Below are 17,180 nucleotides of genomic sequence, written 5' to 3'. Positions count from 1 at the left end.
CTCGCGGTCCGTGAGTTCGAGCCCCGCGTCAGGCTCTGGGCCGATGGCTCGGAGCCTGGAGCCTGTTTCCGATTCTGTGTCTCCCTCTCTCTCTGCCCCTCCCCCGTTCATGCTCTGTCTCTCTCTGTCCCAAAAATAAATAAAAAATGTTAAAAAAAAAAAAAATTTAAGAACAGGTTTAGCTCTATCAGAGAAAAGAGGATTACATAAATGGGTAGAAATTAATGCTCCAGAAAGATGACATATTCGAGAGAGGTCCAGCAGGTATGTAAAAACTCTAGAGCTGCTTATCTTTAAAATCTGTAAAATGGAAGGTTCAGTCTCTTACAATATGGTTTCTCTCTTTCTAGCTATCTGCTTTTTAAATTTTAACTACCTACTTGCAAAGCAAGGAAAACTTTATCAATATTATTAAATTTTGTCTTCATGGACAACTTGAAAACAATTCAGTCTGTATCAATCAAATAAGTCATGGCACCTTGATCTCTAACAATGAAAGAGAAATCACATATACATGATAGAGTCTTATTTAGAACCTTTTCTTGTTCTCTCCCTCCATTGGCTAATCCTGGACTCTCTCTGGAGTGTATTTTATGATGCTCTCCAAAAATACATCAATAAGACTTATACTTTTCCAAATGGGGGTTATTTAATCCTAAGTATGTGCCCCCACACAAATATGAGCATCACTGTCTTTTGTACAGTCTTTGTTTTAGAGGGAAAAAATATTTTCTTGGATGCCCATTGTCATTTCTAAAGCTTAACCTGGGAGGTTCCTCTCTCACCTTCTGGAATTGGCCAAATCACATTTATTTCTTCACTGTTTGTTTTGTTTTGTTTTGTTTTTTTAAGTCTCTAAATCAACCCCAACAAACCTCTGGCTTTTATTCTTATGCCTTCAATTACACTCAATTTGTGGGGATTTGGCTTTTCTAACATAAAGATTTTAAGAAATTATCCATAATCAATGTATGGAATAGCTATAGCCAAAAAGGAAAAGATTCCTTCCTTGACTTCATCTGCATGGATACCATACCTCTGGAGACCACAGGCTGAAACTGGTGGCATTTTAAAAATCCTATTTTGTACTCTTAAGTGCAAATCCAGTTTGTTTTCCACTGTTACGCATAGGACTTTCCCAGCATTACTGTTTTCCAAAGTACCTTCTTCCCTTATTTCCTTCATCCCTTTCCATTAAGTATTCATGTTCAGTATTATTTCTCCCCCTGCTCTCCCTCCACCCCCCATGCATAAGCTGTAAAATAGATGTAAAGCTTGGTGTAAGTCCAAAAATTTTATGATCAAAATACATACTTAGCAAATTGTTTGGCTAAATCTTTCATGTATGATGAAAGATTATTACCACAATTCATTAGCAAATTATAGACTTTGAAATGTAGGCAGACAAATATTTGGCCCTGTATCAATCAATTTGGACCAGCTGGGTAGAAATTCACACAATCCCAGGAAACCCGGGAAGTGAGGTGCTCTTTCATTTTTCATTCACTTGAAACATTAAAGAAAAATTATCATTCTATAAAAATGTCCACTTCTCAAGATTTTAGCAGAGCCATTTTAGATTGAGTTTTATTTTCAGTCAATTACTACCTTAGTGACCAATAAACTGATCATTTTTCTTGCAATCCATTGTGGAAGAATAATGCCTGGTGTTATATAGGCACCTTAATATTGGACCATTATAGCCCACCTTAAGATCTAAATATTTAATAATGGTCCTATTGCCCTAAAATGGGGAAGGGTATACTTCTACATACACTAAATCAGCTTGGAAACTAATTTTGCAGTTCTTCACAATAAATATCATTAACATTCTTTCTCTGAGCCTCTCTAGCCTAGTAAGGTGACCCTGTACAAAGATTCTGATTGATCCTATGTCTGTCTGTTTTGGTTAAGCTACTAGGCCATATATGGGGACAGCTGCACTTTGGGAGCAACTTAAAACAAATTTCATCTTAGTGGCATCTAATCCAGTGCTTGGTAAGGACGCATGGAGAAGTCAGTGTCAAAATTAAACAATGCCGGCTTTGCAATGAGCAGATGCTTTTGCCTTGCAGCTGTAAAAACCTTAAAACAATCCAGTACTCTACTGTCTGGTCACGCAATGACCACAAAGCAAGGAATACATTTTGTCATTTATAAAAAATGTTTGCTACAAGCTTTTAAAGTCTTTTTTCTTTTAAAAATATGTTTAAAAAAAGGAACATATTGAGGGTTATAATAAGGTTAATATAGCTCTAAACTGAGCTATAGGATTTTTGTTTAAGTTTTATTTTCCATACTAAATATGTCTGAAGAAGAACTCCTTGACTAGGTAGCATTAAGTCATACACAAGACACATCAGACAAAAGAAAAATGATCATGAACAGATGTTGTAAGGGGTTTATGGCCAAATAATCTTTGGTATATAAGGATAAACATGTAAATAATTTTCAACATGTAGGCCTTAATATACCTTGACTTGATCTAGGTTATGTTTATGAGCACTTTACATTCACTTACCCAACCTCTGATTTACTTCTGTCTCTCTCTCTCTCTCTCTCTTTTTTTTTTTTTTTTTTTGCTGGTGTTGGGTAGGGAGAAGAATGAGGAAGTTATTATTCTTATTTAATGGCTGGAGAATACTTAAATGTTAAAATATTTCTCAGCTTAAGTAACCCAGTACCTACCAAGGTCTGTTAAAAATTTCAGCCTCTTCCAGACCTTAGAAAAAGGTTTCTTTCTCTTTTTCCCTTCCCTTAGAGGACAGAAGCTTGTCTCTGGCATCAGGAATCTAGGGGTTAATATTTTAATGCTGAAATAAACTCTTCTTCATGAAGAGAAAGGCTCAAACTACTATGCGTATGAAACCAAAGAATCAGCCCCACCTAAAGTAAGTGATTGCATGGTCAATCCACGTCTGCTAACTGAAGTCCTAGATTTAAAGATAGCTTTGTATGGTACCTACAAGAAAGAGAATCTAGTAGTCTTACCTTCGATTTAAACTGAAAAGAAAAAAAAAAAAAAAATTTTTTTTTTTCAGTAAGCATTTCCTAGTCATTCATATTTTTTCTAGAAATCCTTATCTCCCTAAGGATATCAATTTATTTACACCTCATTGCTTATAAATTTCATTATGTTTTGTTGGTTGAAGGTTTGAGGACTCCCCTTATATTCTTCCCCATCTCAAAACTTATATTTCAATGAACAAAGTCCCAAAGTAATGACATTAATAGGAAATAAATCAAATTTTATTTTAAATATCAAAGAAAGCATGTTACCCTCTATTAAAAGTCTTTGAAAAATAAAAATTAAAATGTTTTTGTGGTTGTTTTTACATTTCTACATTTTATTTCCTAAGACTGTAATTAAGACATATTAATATATAAAGCGTTATTGGTGTCTTATGCCTTTTAAAGTATAAATGCTAAACATTCATTTAAAGAGACAGGCCAAACTTAAGAAATAATCTTCTCTATGAATTATTTACAATTATCATTAACTTACATATTACTGGCATGATTTTGTTGTATTCTTTGCTAATAACTATAATTAAAATGAACTTGAATTATGTCAGTATGCCATCAAATAAAAGTATAACATGTGACAATATATCACAAGAGAATTAAACTTAAAAGTATAAAAACATACAAAATAATTGACATGTCCTAGATGTGATCTCCTGTATCTTCACACACATAACTTAGAAGAATTCATTATTTTACAGTGTCAGTATTCCAAATTACAAGTATTGTACACAAATAGCTTTAAGGATAAGAATAACTATAAATTTGCACAAACTGGGCTTGCTATATCTTCTTGTTATGTCATAATAACTTTGGCTAATTATTAGTATTATGCTAAGAAGAACCACGTGAAAATATGTTTGGAACTGCATTCCAATTTATGATAATTAATTCTACAATTCCAATTCACATTTAATGGACTTTAATATACTACATATTTTTACAGGACCACGTAAAAATTTGCAAAAACAGTTGGCTCAAATAAACGTTCTCTATTAAGTGCAATTTATCGCTTTGGGTTCACTCAATAACCGCAATATATTTTTGAAGTATATATTTTACTCAAAAAATACATAAGTAAGTCACAAACCAAAAGCTAACAGATGTGTGACTTCTAATTAGTTATAATAATCTCTGCTTCAATGCCATTAGAATGAGCCTTTCTTTTCTTTTGAAAACTAAAAAAGCTTTCCTTTGAATTTTAAACTGTCAGGGTGCTTCAAAGTCAATGTACGAAATCTGCTTTGATTAAAATTTTAGACATCTACAGTGATAACTTTATGAAAGGAAAATATTAAATTATAATTATCCTAAACAGACACAGTCTTGTGAAACTAACCCTACATTCATGTTAAAACACAAAGAGTTGAATATAATGAATTTGATTCATCCTTGGACACAAAGCTTCACCACAGTAAACTCAGTCAACTGTTGCTCTTGCGCCTATATTCATGGTGCTTAAATAGCGCACTTTAAAACAAAAAAAACTCCAATTGGCTTTTCATATATCCACCCTCCCCAAAAATAACGCACTTGAAAAACTCAAATGATATGAAAGGCTTCAAGGCCTCTTTTCTCCCTTTCATAGCCCTTTTTTTTATTTCTGTTTGCAGTAATCTGCCTTTCTCTTTCTCTTTCTCATTGCTACAGAGCAAGCGAGGAGGCTCAGAGCTTTGAAAAGGGGGCTCAGTGTGTAATGGGTCCACTAGAATTAATTTACTTGCACCAAATCCATTGAGCACAGAGGGTTTTTTTTTCCCCCTCTCTCTCTCTCTCTCTCCGTCTCTCTCTCTCTTCTCAAATCATTTGGAGTCGAACGCAGCCCCCAGCCTTTGTAATTCTAGTAAAGCACTTAAAGTGCACAGTAGGTGTTCATGAGGACCATCTGGTCAAAAGCAAAACAAGCTGCTGATTTTGCCTTTGAATAGAATGAAGCAAGTGTGAATTAGTCTCTTCAATTAGCACTATTACAACCTGTCAAGTGCATATTGTAAAACAGGATTATTACAGTATTGGTCACCAGTGCAATTATTTACTCTCTGCCTTTTCTTGCATATAAAAATGTCTTATGTTTATTAGTTTCTGATAACTGAACATAATTTCTCCCAACCCAGACATTTCGAAACTACCTACACACAAATCAGAGATTATGAAACATGGTCAGCTAAGAAGATGTTAGGATACACATATTTTAAGTAACAAAGGACTAAAGCATTGTCCTTAAATCTTAACAAAATTTCATTGTTCCTATCCTCTTGAAAGTAGGTGAAGGAATACTTAAATACTTAATTTCCCATAGAGATTATTCTAAAATGTTTTTGGAGAGAGAAGAGAGAAAAAGACTTGTCAGTTTCAAATGGCCACATTGTAAATTTTACTTAAACTTATTTCCTACGGGGATGATTCATTAAGAATCACAGGTAACCTCAATATTTATAAAATGATTATTAGCAATTTGTTCGCTTTAAGTGGTATGACTTCAACAGATTATAACATGTAACTTGAAACTAATAATATACATGCATATTTAAAAGAAACTCATAATCTCCTTTTCTGAAAGCTGAATAAAGGCTTGAATTCATTGCCCAGTTGCTTAAGAAATTATGTCTTTCATTCTTGCTAAGATGTCACCTTGTGATTTCAAATTTTAAAAAATCAAACTATGATATATGCTAATTAAAATGGGTTCATTCTAATTGAGTTTATATATGCCATTTATTTTGAAGTAAATTTATAAATCACTTAAACTTTTAATTAAACAAGCACACAATTTAATTTACTGTCTTGCATATGCACATTCTCAGCTACTCTATTCTTCAGTTCTGTGCCAGCACCCCCGCCCTCTCCACACTAGAAAACAAACAAACAAAAAAACAAACAAACAAAAACACCTATACTTAAAACATTTAGAGAAAGGGCATGTTAGTTAAACAGTTATAGTCAACCCAATACCAGAAAATTGCTTATTAGTACAATCTGTAAAAAACTACATGTTTAATTGTTGTTAATGATCTCCAGCATCAGAGGAGACTAGTTTGAAATATACGTTAGTCAAGCAAGTTGAGAAAGTAGCAAGTAGGAAAATAGACATAAAACCCAACACGTTTCAAATTTGCAGAATCAGACTAGCCTCATGATTTCACAATTATTTAGTCAAGATTATTTTTAAGGACTGGTATGATTTATGTATTTAGTTCACTTCTCATTGCTAATTCAAACCACTGGCTTCATTTGACAATCACTAGTATTAGTAGTGAAATGTTTTACTCTTCTAAGCAAGATATATCTTTATAGGTTGTCAATTTTTCCATTTCATTTCCCTTAAGAACTAAATCAACATTAATAAGAACAGTGAGAATTCTAGGGTAAAGTGAAACTTGGAAGAGGATTTAAATAATTCTAAAAGCTATTCATCATGCTTCTTGCTGTAACAGATAATACTCCATGATTCCATACCAAAAATACTTAGGTTTCTTATCACTGTTATTCTGGGTCATGTGTGTATTCCTTAAGTTTGTATGACATCTGCAAAGAAAAGTGGATATTTTGCCTAATAGAAGCTTTTGCAATAGTAATATGGACAACAAAGAATTAGTTTCCAAGAAAAGTTGGCTTGATTTCAGGGACTTCATATCCTTTTCCACACCTGGGTTTAGGATTTGCAGTAGGCAAATTGATCTTTTTCCTTTAATTTAACCAATCCCAAGTGCATTTGTAATCACAGATTTTAACAGTATTAGAAAGTAGTATTACTACAATCAATATAATGAACTGTTTAAAAATCTGAATTCTCAGTGAAGAAAATGCATTAAAATTAGGTAAGCTCGTTTGAATCTTCAAAGAAATTCACTGTTTTAAAGTGTGACAAGTAGCCACTTCAGGACCCAAAAAGGTGGAAAGAAAGACTGTCACAAAGTTACTGTCATATTATCTGATAATTTGTTAAATAGAAAAAAGAGAAAGGATTTTTAGGCTTACAACTACTTCCAACTTTCCAGTCTGACCGTTTTATGCTATCAATGTCTTTTCCTCAAGTAGAAGGATAATGTAAATGGAATGATTTGTAAAGAGATTAAAAAAAAAAAAACCCAATATCTAACTAGCCTAAATTAAAATCTAGAGCACCCGAAGGACATAAGTCATGCATTGTGAAGCAAGAGAACACAGAGCCAGAATGAACAAACACTTGCACAACTATCGGTTTATCACCACTAAGTTGCATGAACATATGGTCACTGAAGAGTTTATTTGAAATTCAAACTACATCTAAGTTCTATTTTCTAATTCAGTATTTTAAAAAATGTATTTTGTCTAATTAAAAGTTGAATTCATAGGACCTTTTCAACCCTATTTCATTTAATAGAAATTTCTCTCTGGGACAAAAATATTACAAAAGCTTTCTCTTGTATATGCAAGGTTTTCAAAATTTAAAAATATCAAAAAAAATGGGCTTTTTTCCCCCCACCTATAGCAAAAATAAAATACTCCTACACTGGAAAAAAAATCAGGTGGTTTTTCTTCCTTTCCCTCACATATTGGTCAAAATTCATTCTAGGAAATATTAAACAACACTGAAAAGAAACTGATGACAGAAATTAATTTATAATTTAGGATGTATGGCATCACTAAGCTTCTACATTCATAGCAAAAATTCTAACATTTCTAGTACTACAAAAATTCTAACATTTCTAGTATGACAAAATCATACTGACATTATATTTTTATTGTGTTGCAAACTGACTTTTAATCATACAACAAAAAAAGCCACATACTTAAGTGTCACTCTGGGTTGCATGGCTGTAGCATAAAAGCATCTATTCTTTCCCAACTACCTCCCTGCCCCCCAAGTATTCCACAAGTTGAAGAAGAAAAGTCTTAGGACTAGACCTACAGAGTGTAATCCCAGGCCTAGAGAGTGTTATCCATATTCATTTTCTAAGTTGTACAGAATAAAAGAGCCTACATGTACCTGTCTACTCATAAAAAGCAACTGATATTAGAAACTTCATTTATTTTGTCCTGGCACCTAGCATTTCAAAATCTTATTTTAAATAAACTTAAAAAAAGAAAAAAGAAAAAGAGGAAACCAAACTCTTACAAAGAAATACGTTAAGAATATCTGTCTTTGCAAAAATATTTCTAGGACATTTTTCATTTAGAAAATGGTATGAAAAGGTTTACTGTTTTCAAGTCCTTGAGGCTTAAAATATATTTGACAATCTAAATTGCAGGCAATGGAGAACAGTTTCAGCCAACTGTGGCGCACAATGGCACATTTACAGAATTTTAAATATTTCTTTTAATAATTGATGTAGTCATTTTGAATCATTCTGCATAGGATATCAGGTGTGAGCAGATTGCATTAACGCTGCTTAAACATTTCAACTTGTCAGTATGGCCAACTCGATTTCGGAAATATTTGCAGTATTTTCCCATCGAAACAGTAATAAAGGCAAAATAAATATATGCCACTACTTTATAATCACCGAACATTAATGAATATTTTATGTCTTTTTAAATCTCCCTGTTTAATTTAAAAGGGTGAAATTAAGTCTCCTCCTTGCAATATGCCAATTATCTGTAAATCAAACAATAACTTGGCCATTATGCTCCTTTTTGTTAATATAAGAGAAGCTAATTTGAAAACACTGAATGGCATTTTTAGACTATCAGTTTAATAGTCCTTTCTGCCCTCTTGTGGGAGAAAATTGAAACACACTCAAACTATAGAAACTGGAAATGTTTAAAAAAAAAAGTTAAAATTTTGGCTATAAAAATTTCAGTCAGAAAGGAAAATAAAGAAGTGTATATTTATCCATCATGCATTATACTAGTCTTCAATTTAAAAAAGTAAATCAGAATGAAATTTACTTCATATTATTTTTGCTTTTCTTGATTAAAATGGAGTTACTTGTTAGAAACTAAATTTCCTTATTTAATTACATCCAATATATAACTTAAATTTTACCACCATAAAGTTACCAGAATAAATTCTGCAATATAGCCATAGTTAAACATTATTTTTAATGTAAAAGCAACAATGATTCTCCAAGGAATTAAAACTTTCAATTTAGAAACTAGAACACCCATTGTAGAGGTTAAGAATGAAATGGCAATTAATATTTTTAAACCCTGGGGAAAAAATCAAATTCAAGCTTATGATTCAAAGTATGGGCTGAGAAAAATTTACTAGTCAACCAACTATTCAAGTGATAAACAAAGAAAATAAACTTCAAACAGTGATTTATTTACGGCAAATTCAGAAGTTGAAATTCATTGACAAAACATCAAAAAAGGAAACCATTAATAGTCTAACCACTGCTAAAACAATTCATATATGTCTGAAAAATGACTAGGTGAAAACAACTCATTCTTTCATTATGACATTAGTAATTATTTTAACCAATGTAGTCCAAGAAAAAAATTATGAAATAATCCAAGATTAAACATAATTCTCTTTATAAAAATATTAGTAGACAAATGATTGTTGTCTTAACAACTAACAAGAGGTAATGTGTTATAACTGTCATTTCAATGTTTCTAAACACAAGTCCTGTCAAACCCTTGAATATTTTCCCCCCATGGAGATAAATTACTGGGTTTTAAGTGGGTGGGGCCACAGGCAAGAAGGTACCTTTTCTCTCTTGGGGGCGGTTCTTTTTTGAAACAGTGGCCCTGGTTGGCCACATTGAAGAAAATATTAACACTATAAATAGACTCTTCTCAGATATTCTGAGCTAAATGACTGACAGTCTCCAACGGCATTTCACGAATACTGTCCAACGTTGGGATTGAGCTACTTAAGCAAAGCTTTCTCAAATTCCTTTTGGAAAAAGCCATGTTGTAAATAATGTATTTGAAAGCAACCTTTCAAATAAAGTACAAGCATGTTCAAAAATGCATGTTGTCCACAATTTCCAAATTAATATTTTAAATCATTACTATAAAACCATAAAATGCATTATGTAATAACAATGAGTTATTTCTAAGCAAGGTTTTAAGTTGACTATTTTAAGAGTTATCAAGAGCTCTCATTTATAACATCTATCTTTCTAGGTCAAGTCATTTAATATATCTACAGTAATCATTGATGCTCCAGTTAATTAAAATTAAGAACCCAATAATGAAACATAAAGAGAGTTTCCAACTAGAACAGATAAGCCCTCTTTAACAGGGTCAACATTAGCTATAATGAGCTACCTTTATTCCTTAGCTGTGAGACATAACTCACCTCTTGAATAGTACTGCTTCCTGAGAAGTTCAGGTTGTACTCCCGCTGGACTTCTCGGTGGGTGATGATCAGCATGAAGTTTTGATTTAATGACTCCTGCAGGGCACTGAAAGGGTTGAAAGAAAAACAAGGAACTCTGAGATGAACATGTTCTAGCTTGCTTTACAGCTAGCTGCAAAAACCCCAGGAGTACCATAACCTCCACACAGGCATGTCCGGGCCCAATGTTATCATCTCTTCAGCTCCTAAAGGCAAGAGAGCATGCTGAGAACAACCAAGGGGAGCTAACCTGTTAACTCCTTCTCTACCAAGGTGTTTTTAAACTTCAATTCTAAACACTTTGCATACATAAGAATTTTCTAGAAGTCATAGGCTATTGTCTACATATGTATTTCCTCCAAGAGAACCAAATTTTTCAATTATATCAAATTCCAAATATAATACTAAAATGTATACTCAAATGCTCTGGTTCAAATCCAAGTGAAACAGCTGTTTTAGAAGAACAGAAATATAAAATACTATTTATACTCATGAATGTTGTGTAAGAATAGAAATATGGTTTCAGTCAAAATTCAGAAGATACTGACTGAAAACTACAGAATTTTAATTGTTATCCCCAGATTCCTTCAAAATATCTGTGATTTCACTCAGGACTCAGAAATATACAGAATTTAGACACTGGGAGAATTCAGAGCAACATTAACCAAAATGTTAGAAATGTATCAGAACTATGAAGAGTAAATGAAATTAACCACCTAAGACAAGAAATATAAGTCATAGTTCTATTTGTTTATGACAATTTTAAGAAGCACTGTTAACACTCCAGAAAATAAAAATCTGTCACCATTATGTATGAATAATCTATACTGGCAGCCTCAGGTATAACTGTGCCAGACTGGTGGAGGTGGGAAGACAATTTGGGTGTGCTACACAGTTCTGGCCTTTATTATTCTTTCTTTGCTAATCTGTAACTATATGATAAACATACATTCAACAGAAGATTAGGGTTAGGCAGTTAATCTCTGTCCCACTGTCTCCCATAGAGTTCCCAGGTTAATTATAGACTAAAAATACCTAGGAAACACCAATATATAGCATAAAATATTACTGATGAAAATCAAAGGAAATAATACCTAACTAAAATAGAGTTTCTTTAGGCAGGAACCTTTGTCACTGTATCCTTAGCACTTAAGCATAATGCCTGTCACACTATAAATATGTAGTAAATAATGAATAAATGGTGAATTTCCAGAAGGCAAGAGTCTTATTCATCTTTGTATCTCACAAAGCAATGTTACTTTCTTGAAAACTACTATAGATATTAAGATTTTGATTAATTTATTTATCAACATTAACTCAATGTCTTACATTATTCCATGTGCTAAGAATATCAACCCAAATAATACATAGGTCCTGTCCATAAAAGACTTCACAATCTAAGAAGGCAGACAAATATATAAACAGCCAGAGTATAATGCAATAGGTACAACTGAGAAATTGAAAAAAGTATAATGAAAACATGGAAGGAAGTGCTCAATTCTGTCTCTGAAAGAGGGAAATGGTTAAGGAAAGCTTTAGAGGAGAAGAAAAATATAAGTTGAAATATGCTGGATAAGTAGGACCTTTGTGTTTATCATTTGGAAGACAAGAAATTTTTGCTTCATCTGGGAAAGACAGAAGGGTGGCATTTTTTAGACAAGGAAATAACAAGTGGCAGAACGTAGTAAGTTCATTCACTCAGTTAACAAATATTTATTGAGTACCTACCTATGTTTATGACATTGTTCTAGATGCTAGGGGTTCAGCAGTGAACAACAACAACAAAAAAAACAAACATGATCCCTGCTTTCATGAGACTTACATTCCAGTAAAGGATACAAACAATAAATAAATGAGTAAGCAATTTTAGAGAATACTAAGTGCCATGAAGTAATAAAATAGGATTACAATTAAAAAGGTAACAAAGGAACAGCGTGAAGGGAATTATTTTCAACAGAACAGTTGGGGAAGGCATCTCTGAGGAAGTGCCATTTAAGTTGAAGCTGTTATGATAAGAAAGAGATAGCAGTAGTCTGATCATGTAGGTCCTTGCAGACCATAGTAAAGAACTTGATATTTATAGTAATTGCACGGGAAAACCACTGGAGGTTTTAAACAGGGAAATAGTTAAGAGCTGACTTACATTTACATGTATACAATATTATTCTGGCTGTTCAGGCTACAGTGAGGAAACAGTAAGGCAGGGAGAGCTAGAAGAGTTAGGAGGCTAGCCCTGGTAAGAAGTGGTGGTGACTTGGACTAGGGCAGTAGAGGCAAAGATGGTAAAGAGTTGTCAGGTTCAGATATCTTTCAGAGGTAGAAGCCAGACAAATTACTGATGGAATGAGAGAAAAACATAACCTCAAATTTCTGGCCTAAGCAAATGGAAGGACAGAATTGGATTTAACAAGGAAAACTGGGGTGGGAACATATTGGTTGGGGAAATTGAGAATGAAGTTTTGGACATGTTAAGATGCCTATTAGACATCCAAAAAGAGATATCATGTACAGCTATACAGAGGTGAAGGTCAAGGAAGACAGCTCAGAGCAGGACAGTTGACAGCGTACAGACAGTATTTAGATTTTGTGGGCAAAAGAAATAATCTAGAGAAATAGTTTGCTTAGAAAAGGAGAGAGGCCAGGATGGAGCACCAGGCATCCCAATCATTTGAAATCAAGCATAGGAGGAGGAGTCAGAGTAAAGGAGATTGATAAGTGGTCAGTGAGATAAGAGAAAGACCAAGAAAGTCTAGCATAAGGGAGTCAAAAAAAGTGTTTCAGTTAGGAAGGGCATGAGCAATTACACCAACTGATGCTGAGATGTTAAGTACAATAAGGTCAGAAAAAGGACAACATTCAGGAAAAAGCTCATTATGACCACAGCGAACGGTGTGTGAAAGGCATGCAATGTGGCTCAAACAGAGGCTGGGTTAATTGTTCAATTATCTGCATGCTAAATGAATTTGGGGTCAAAAGTGGCAAGTAATGAAAAGCCTATTTGGAGTTCAAGGCCTTTCATAGGTAGACTGACTTCACAACTATTCTTCAAAATTTGGCTTTTGCTCTAGAGATTAGCTAACTTCTCATGTCAGAAACATCACACCATACTCAATTCAATCTCTGTTCATGTTATTCTCATCCTCCTTCACAACCACCCTACCAATACTGCAGCTTTCAGACCACCTTATGACATACCATTTTTATTTATTATTGACCTCCTTTTCTCCCAATTCCTTTATCATATACTGTATTTAATAATTATAGCATATTTTGTACAGTTTGATTTGTTTCATGTGTGGAAGTCCTCAATTCAAAACTACAAGTCTTTTAAAGATAGATATCTTATTACTCATCAGTATTTCCCTTGGCAACTAGCATAATAAAAAGTGATTCAACTGAATCCTATAAACATTTAAGGAGTAGCTCGTGCTGCATATTCTGAACTGCATATAAAGAACTACTAACTGTCATTTTTTTTTTTTTGAGACATTCACTCAGATAGTCATTCACAGATTGCCATTCACTATCTATGAAGTGCCATTTTATTCACAAAATTGTGGTTCAAAAAGGTCAAGTAATTGCCCAAGGTCATGCAGATACAAAAAGATGAAACCCAGTTTCTAAATTATATTTAATTCTATGTCCTTTACACATCAGTATCCTATCTCCCAAATGGCTAGGCTGCTTTGGGGATACAAAGATGATTAAGACTCCTGCCTGCTAGGAGTTCACAATTCATTCATTCCTTCTATAATTATTTGATTCCTATTATTTTCATTTATTCATTCAGAGAGAGTGTGAGTGAGGAGGGAGGGAGGGTAGGGGAAAAAGAGAGAGAGAGAGAGAGAGAGAGAGAGAGAGAGAGAGAGAGAGAGAGAATCTTAAGTGGGCTCCACACTAAGCATGGAGCCTGATATGGAGTTCAATCTCACCACTGTGAGACCATATCCTGAGTGGAAATCAAGAGCTGGAAGCTCAACTGACTGAGCCACCCACTTGTCCCCTTATTATTGGTTATAGTCAAGATAGACTACTCATAGAATTTAAAACAGATGCGAGGATTGTGAAGAAAGGAAACGGTACTTTGAAGTAACACAAAGAAGAATGGATAGTAATTGGACACGTAGATATGGAGGGTGACTATAGGCTAGTTTGAGCAGAGATGGAGATTGGAGAATATAGGGAAAAGTGCAGAAAGCAATAAGGAAGAAGTATAAGGAGATGTGATGAAGGGTTTGTGAAAAAGAAAACTTCAAAAAATTAAACACGACCATTATGGAGGTTTCAAATGCCAGGCTAAGGAGCTCAGAATTCCAGAAGTCTTGATTATTGTATAGATCCTCCTTTATCTTTACATATGGATCTACACATGTCTAATACTTTTAGTGCTTGCCTTTATGCAATTCTTTAGATGTCTCTTGATCTTGACTGGCAGACCTGTGCAGTAATTTTGCAAAAGGTTTGTTAGGACCAGCACTGACTCAGACTACTTTAGAAGAACATCACTTTAGTGTAGTTCTACAATTCCTGGATAGTCCCGGGGCAAGGTAACTAGGCAAGAAAAAATATTTATAGGTTTAAACTGCTCAAGAGTCACAGAGATAGATTTGAATCCTTGGCTCCACTACTTGCTAGTTGTTTGACTTTGAAATGTCAATCATACATTCTTTCAATGTATTTGCTGAATGTCCACCACATACAAGGCCCTATTTTAGACACCTAATTACTCTGTAAATTCTGTTTCCTCTTCAGGAAAAGGAGAATAATCCTTCATAGAACTGTGAATATTAAATTTTAGAAAGCCAAGTGGAAATTTTTATGGCATATAAGCTTTAAGGTGCCCTGTTATATAACTTAGTGGAATCAGACCACTTTTTTTTTTTAGCTGTTTTATTTTTATTTTGAGAGAGTAAGCAGATTCATGGGAGGGAAGTAGCAGGGGAGGGACAGAGAAAGAGGGAGAGAGAGAAGCCCAAGCAGGCTCCAAGCTGTCAGCACAGAACCCAATGCGGGGCTTCATCTCAGGAACTGTGAGATCATGACCTGAGGCAAAACTAACAGTTGGCCCCTTAACCAACTGAGCCACCCAGGCATCCTGAAAACGGAACACTTTTGAGGGGTATTCATACTCTGAAATCTTACAATGACAGTGAAACATTAATAAAAGGATCTATGGTGTTTTTTAGTAGCATGTTTTAGTTCCATTCCTCTGCAGGAGCTCATGGAGGATAAAACTTTTTTTGATGCATTGAATGTAATTTTATACTAGGCCTAATGTTATCTAGACTCCCTCACAGTGTTCTTTTTTTACACAGGTCTTATTTGGTGTTGATATACCACATTCATATTCCTTGTGAGAATGGTTTGTCTGGAGGAGTAAGCTAAAGATATTATTTGTGACCTCAGACTCCAGCCTCACTCATTCACTTAGCCATTAACAATGATAGCTAGCCTTTAATGAGTGCTACTAGGCATCAGGCATTAAGAAATTCATGTCAACTTTATGACGTTATGATTATCATTTTCCATTTCACAGATGGCAAAACTGATGTTAAGTTACTTGCTTAAAGACACACACAAAATAAGAAGCAGCCACCCAGGTCTAACCCTTAGGATTTGTTTTCCAGGTACTGAGAAAGGGAACCCAGTAAGATCACAGGTCTACCTTCACTGAGTTTATTGAGAGATGGGAAGATAAGTAAACTTACAATTCCATATGGTACTGTTTGCTAAGAATGCTAATACCACTTCTCCTAAGGTGCTATGGAAATAAGGAGGAAGAATACCTAAATTTAACCACAGAGGCTTTCCACAGAATCTGGCATGTGAACTGAGTAAATTTTGTTTCTTGGTTTTCTGAGGTTTTTTTTTTTTTGGGGGGGGGGGCGGGGGTGAATTGAAATGGGGGTGAAAGCTGTAAAGAATTTACTGTGGTGACTGGTATAATTGGCAAAGACTTTATTGCTACAATATTATCTAGACACAGATTCTAGCTGCTACTTAGCAGAATGATATGAGTCCTCATAGCTATTGCATCTAGGAGCAATTTTTTAACAGTGCCTTCTAATGGTTGATTAGGATAGCTAGCCTCAGTTAATCTACCTTCAGGCAGTCTTTTACCTTCAAAATGCAGTCATTCATGCTATGTAACTTTTAACCTTTATAATAACTCTAAGGACTACTGCCAACCAAAGTGGGTGGGTGAGAAATAACATGAAATGATTTTTTTAATGGCATGTTTTCACTTCAATTAGAGGGAGAAGGAAAGGTATAAGCAAATGTACAACCTTCAATTTTAACCCAAAGCAAGAAATGGTTTCGATAGAATATATATTCTATTCTCACTGTAAGGTATTTAATTTTTGATTCTTCATCATGATTTTCCTTTCAGTTAGAATATTTGCATTTACCAACAAAAAGATTTTTTTTCTACAAAAGATAAGAGCTGTTAAAACTTGCCACTGCTCTACCCTCAGAGAGTGAAATTAATGTTTAAATTGTAATAAGAATCACATACATTATTCCCAAGCTTTAAGCTAGTGACTATTTGTAAAAAATACACTACAATATAATACAATGAACATTCACATTTTTAGGCAATTAATAGACCAAGTGCTACATATTTTCATATATACCATCTCATAATTCTCCTAGCTAGTTTCTTCATTTTAAAATTGGGGCAACAGGGGGTGGCACCTGGGTGGCTCAGTTGGTTAAGCAGCCAACTTCAGCTCAGGTCATGATCTCATAGTTCATGGAGCCCCATGTCAGGTTCTGTGCTGACAGCTCAGGGCCTGGAGCCTGCTTCGGATTCTGTACATGTCTCTCTCTGTGTCCCTTCCCTACTTGCCACTCCCTCTCTCTCTCTCTCTCTCTCTCAAAAATA

The 17,180-nt window shown here is 34.2% G+C and overlaps 1 protein-coding gene across 3 annotated transcripts in view; it reads right to left on the bottom strand.

Annotated features, from left to right (window-relative positions):
• FAF1 (Fas associated factor 1) overlaps nt 1-17,180 on the bottom strand; it is a 532,153-nt gene that overhangs the window by 265,868 nt on the left and 249,105 nt on the right. For all 3 annotated transcript variants that reach the window (XR_009258134.1, XM_058717421.1, XM_058717422.1), the window contains exon 7: nt 10,256-10,361. Coding sequence is in view for 2 of the 3 variants with exons in the window: in XM_058717421.1 (XP_058573404.1) it covers nt 10,256-10,361 (106 nt within the window). In the remaining variant the exon portion in view is untranslated. The remainder of the gene's footprint in view (nt 1-10,255; nt 10,362-17,180) is intronic.

The sequence above is a fragment of the Neofelis nebulosa genome, chromosome 2 (assembly GCF_028018385.1).
Source record: "Neofelis nebulosa isolate mNeoNeb1 chromosome 2, mNeoNeb1.pri, whole genome shotgun sequence".
NCBI classification, from domain to species: Eukaryota; Metazoa; Chordata; class Mammalia; order Carnivora; family Felidae; genus Neofelis; species Neofelis nebulosa.
This window is presented reverse-complemented; position numbering and strand designations above follow the sequence as displayed.